Source organism: Xenopus tropicalis, chromosome 2 (assembly GCF_000004195.4).
Source record: "Xenopus tropicalis strain Nigerian chromosome 2, UCB_Xtro_10.0, whole genome shotgun sequence".
NCBI lineage: Eukaryota > Metazoa > Chordata > Amphibia > Anura > Pipidae > Xenopus > Xenopus tropicalis.
This window is the reverse complement of record NC_030678.2, coordinates 1273363-1278617: the sequence shown is the minus strand read 5'-3', so window position 1 is coordinate 1278617 and position 5255 is coordinate 1273363. Positions and strand designations below refer to the sequence as shown.

The 5255-nt window shown below is 53.2% G+C and overlaps 1 protein-coding gene across 1 annotated transcript; it reads right to left on the bottom strand.

The window, feature by feature from the left end:
- Positions 1–2270: 2270 nt before the first annotated feature.
- timmdc1 (translocase of inner mitochondrial membrane domain containing 1) lies at positions 2271–4983 on the bottom strand (the record flags this gene model as incomplete). The annotated part of the gene is given in 7 exon segments (NM_001127091.1): positions 2271–2501; positions 2585–2695; positions 2785–2863; positions 2941–3008; positions 3533–3621; positions 3828–3993; positions 4842–4983. Coding segments are annotated over 7 exon segments (777 nt in total).
- Between the last annotated feature and the right edge of the window lie 272 nt (positions 4984–5255).

The window sequence follows — 5255 nt, the reverse complement described above, 5'->3', positions numbered from 1 at the left end:
CCTGCCCAGAAAGTGTCAGTATTGATTCTCAAGACCTTGATAGTCTAGTGAAACAGATTAAATATAAGTGTGAAGGGAAAGATCTAGACTTGCATGTTGTACATTATAATATTTGCCAGTTGTAAAGTGATTTAGTAGTTTATCCCTATCAGCCGACTCAGCTCCTGCTATAAGCTATATTCTGCCCTTAATAAGGATTAATAAGGATTAATATGGATTAATAATTAATTAGGGCAATTAAATCAGGCCCTAAGCGCCCCAGTACAAGCCCAAATGGAGTCTCCTGGTTATAAAGTCCCAGAACTTTTTGTTCCGCAGGAGATACACGGTTCCCCACCCTATGGGGTGTAGCAGCACCGGGGCCCCCACTTTACAGGGAGTGGAGACTTTTTTAATTTAATTTCACACTCAGAAATCCCAATCCACATTGCCCTTCTAATGAAGGCTTTGGGGCAGATTTATCAGGCAGCTTAATATATTACAGCTCAGAAGGGGGGGGGGGGGGGGGGAGGCAGTGAGAGTAAAACTGCAGGATCCACTACCTGGGCCTCAGCTCTCAGTGATCTCCTGGCTCCCCTGCCCTGAATGGCTGACGTATAATCTCGCGAGATTTTGCCTTCATGGCAGCATTTCCCATGGGGCTTTGCGAGTCTTAAAAGCCGCTGTATCAGTCACAGCCATGCAGAAAAGATCAAGGCATATAATTATTATTATTATTAGCACTTACATTACATTCCTTGTGTAAACTGAAAAGTGACAGGTTCCCTTTAACCCTTTCACTGCCAGCCATTTTGGTCAAAGCGGAACTTGCATTGCCAGACAGTTTTTGAACATTTCATTTGGAGAAAGGAAAAGTAACACCCGGGGGCAACAGCGGGACCCAATGGGTTGGGCAGTAGGAAAGGCTGGTATCTGTTACTACCCAGGAGCCCCATTATATATCTATTGCCCCATCAAAAGAAGTATAAATAGGGGTCGATCCTGTCATTGGCTGCCCCCCCTGTATATTTATATCTACTTACCCCCCCCCCCCAACTGACTGAGCCCATGTCCCACAGGGGAGGGATATTTCCCCTTTAATATCACACACACACACAGTATCAGGGTTCCTATCAATCTGAGGGATCAGCTCTGTGTGTGTAACAATAATACCTGTATATTTATATCTACTTACCCCCCCCCCCCCCAACTGACTGAGCCCATGTCCCACAGGGGAGGGATATTTCCCCTTTAATATCTCACACACACAGTATCGGGGTTCCTATCAATCTGAGGGATCAGCTCTGTGTGTGTAACAATAATACCTGTATATTTATATCTACTTACCCCCCCCCCCCCCCCAACTGACTGAGCCCATGTCCCACAGGGGAGGGATATTTCCCCTTTAATATCACACACACACACAGTATCGGGGTTCCTATCAATCTGAGGGATCAGCTCTGTGTGTGTAACAATAATACCTGTATATTTATATCTACTTACCCCCCCCCCCCCCCCAACTGACTGAGCCCATGTCCCACAGGGGAGGGATATTTCCCCTTTAATATCACACACACACAGTATCGGGGTTCCTATCAATCTGAGGGATCAGCTCTGTGTGTAACAATAATACCTGGATATTTATATCTGGCAGGTCAGACAGTGTTTCTGCCCCTTTCCTACTTACCCCCCCGGCTGGCTGTGTTGGATGCAGCGGGGGGGGGGGGGGGGGGCCTGTGAAGTTGAATGAGGCCCAGATTGTTCTGGAAGGTTCGCTCCTGGCAGTTCCCCTCCTGTTGGGCAGAACCTGCCACCTGATGTGCCCAACCCCCAAGGAACGGATCTCCCCTCTCCTGGGGTATTTACACTGGCAGCGGCCTGTGTGCCTCCATGTGGCCTTTATCCCTCCCCACAGTGGCCCCATCAGAATCCCAATACACAGCCCCCCCCCCCATCTCTTCCCACAGTGACTGCTAAAACCCACTTGACCCCCATGCCCCATGACCACTTGCAACATCCAAATAACCCAATAAATTAACCCTTCCAGAATGAGCAACAGAATCGTCCCACAGTGGCCCAATTGGATTTATTCACAAGCTGATTGGCTGCTTTTTACAGTACATAAAGTCAGAGACAACTCCCATTGGCACCGCAGAATAACGCCAACTGCCCCCATGGGGGTTCTTGCTGTGAGCCTGGGTGGGTGTATAATGGATTGTAGGTGATCTGCCAGAGCGTTGGGATAGTCAGTTCTCCTGCCAAGGATGGGGCATCAGTCCATACAAGTCTCTGAGCGGTGCCTTTCCCTGGGGCATCACCCCCTCCCCCCAGACCTGGGTGCCAGGTTCCCGGGCTGCCGGATCCCATTCTTGGGGTATCACCTCCCCTCGCTGGGGCTCACTGCTGGGTTTCTGGGCTGCTGGAGAAGGTCCTGAATCCTCTCCACTTGCTGCTCCACCGGCTCCAGCTGCGCGGCTTCCATCTCCTGTAGAACCCCCTCTGTGACCTGCAGCCGGGCGCTCCTACGGGGAGGGGGGGAAAGGGTTAAAGGGGGCAGTGGACAGAAGAACTAATGGGGTTTCAGAACAAGGGGGTCGGCGCTCACCATTCCTGCAGTTTACTCTCGTACAGTTCCTGGCGCTCTCGCCGTTTCTTGTCGCGGATACTCTCCCCGGAAAGAGACTGCAGCCCAGAGATCATGGCGCCGGCCGGGACACTGTGGGACAGGGAGGGGGGGGAATCATTGAGGGAATTGGGGGGCACAGCTTATTCGGCACAGGCAGGGAGGAGCTCCCCAAAACTTACCCCAGGGCTGCTCCAATAAGCGACCCACTCAATAGGCCACCGAGTCCCAGGTTCAGCCGGAACAGCCCCCCAGTGACAGCTATGGAAGAACAGAAAGATATTGACGCACCCCCCTAATTACCCCCCACCCAGCAGGGCACAGAGACAGGGACTTACCCCCAGCTGCCGCGTAGTGACCCAGTGCAACCCTGTCCCGATACACTGAGAGGCCGGTACTAACGGAGCTGTAATACAGTATATAGAGATATTATGGGCTGTGCCTTAGTAGCGCTGGGTAGGTACTATAGGCCACAGGTAGGTACTATAGGTAGGTAGTATAGGCCACAGGTAGGTACTATAGGTAGGTAGTATAGGCCACAGGTAGGTACTATAGGTAGGTACTATAGGCCATGGGTAGGTACTATAGGAATTGTACTCTAGGCCACAGGTAGGTACTCTAGGTAGGTACTATAGGCCACAGGTAGGCACTATAGGCCACAGGTACCTACCTACTATAGGCTACAGGTAGGTACTATAGGAATTGTACTCTAGGCCACAGGTAGGTACTATAAGCCACAGGTAGGTACTATAGGAAGGTACTATAGGCCACGGGTAGGTACTATAGGTAAGTACTATAGGCCACAGGTAGGTACTATAGGTAGGTACTATAGGCCACGGGTAGGTACTATAGGTAGGTACTATAGGCCACGGGTAGGTACTATAGGTAGGTACTATAGGCCACGGGTAGGTACTATAGGTAGGTACTCACTTAAAGATGGTGACAAAAGCTGCCACTCTCCATCCCCAGCGCCACCCGTAGCGAATGAACCCCCGGAGGGCGGCATTGTGAGCCGATCGCTGCACAGGGAGACAGTGGGTTAGTAACTGGTAGAGCTGGGACTAAGAAGGGGTTAATAAGTCATTAGTATCAGGCACTAACGAGTAGTCACAGGCGCATGTGCTGCACAGGTGGGAGTTGCAGTTGGGAGAGATCCCATGTGTCGCTACAGGTGACTTTGTGCCTTGGGGGTCCGGGGTTAAACAGCCCCCCCCCCCCAACTCACCACGGCCTCCACTCTGTGCTGGTAGATCTCGGCCTGGCTCTGCTGGATGTAGCGCTCCTTACTGTGCCGCGCCGCCGGGACTCCCCCATACACCCAGCCCAGCAGCGCCCCCGTCAGCCCGCTCTTCAGCACCGACCCCACCTCCTCCGGGTACTGCCCCTGCTCACTGGGCAAAGGAACGGGGGGGCATTAGTAACTCAATGGGGAGACGTTTGTATAAATAGTAACACGGGGGGGGGGGGCATTAGTAACTCAGTGGGGAGACGTTTGTATAAATAGTAACATGGGGGGGGGGCATGAGTAACTCAATGGGGAGACGTTTGTATAAATAGTAACCCGGGGGGGGGGGGGGCATTAGTAACTCAGTGGGGAGACGTTTGTATAAATAGTAACCCGGGGGGGGCATTAGTAACTCAGTGGGGAGACGTTTGTATAAATAGTAACCCGGGGGGGGGGGGGGCATTAGTAACTCAGTGGGGAGACGTTTGTATAAATAGTAACCCGGGGGGGGGCATTAGTAACTCAGTGGGGAGACGTTTGTATAAATAGTAACCCGGGGGGGGGGGGGGGGCATTAGTAACTCAGTGGGGAGACGTTTGTATAAATAGTAACCCGGGGGGGGGGGGGGGCATTAGTAACTCAGTGGGGAGACGTTTGTATAAATAGTAACACGGGGGGGGGGGCATCTATATGGGGGGCGGTGCCATACTGCCTGAATAACTCCTCCCCTAGCAAAGATAAATAGTGGGGAAGGGCTATAGTTGTCATGGAGACACCTCACCGGGGCTTTCCCGTCACTCTCTGGGCCCAACAGCTGCTTCTGTAATAGGCCCCCGGTGCCCTCTGTATCTGAATATAAAGGTGACTGAGTGATGCCCCCCCCTGATCCCCCCAATACAGAGCTGTAGGGGCCTATGTTGTTCTGTTTGGGGGGGCCCAGCAGTACCGCTCCCTGCCCCCCCCCACACAATGGAGATGCCCAGACAAGGGGCAGAAACACAAAGTGGCACCTACTTGGGCTGGAAAAGCTCCCGGATCCGGTCCCAGCCGCTCTCGGGGGTCTCTGGGTTCCGAATAGAACTGGGAAGGGGGTGATGAGGGTCCGGTGATTCGGGGGGAACAGTCTCAGCCATTTGTTGGATTCCGGGGGGGGGGGGGGGGGGGGGGGCCTGTGGGACACAGAGTGACAGTCAGGACTGAGGGAGTTGGGAGTTGGGCCCCTTGTGCCAAGCTGTTTGCCCCTAAGAAACAAGGGGGGGGGGGGGTACCCACTGGCAGCGCAGGGTAAATAAGTGGGAAGCCCCCAAACTGCAGGGTTTCTGGGGTCAGAACTGGGGGTGCCCCAGATATTGTTCCACTACAACTCCCTGCACCCCGGGGCACTGGGCAACTCCCCCCCCCCATACCGGTCCTGCCCCAGTTCCACTA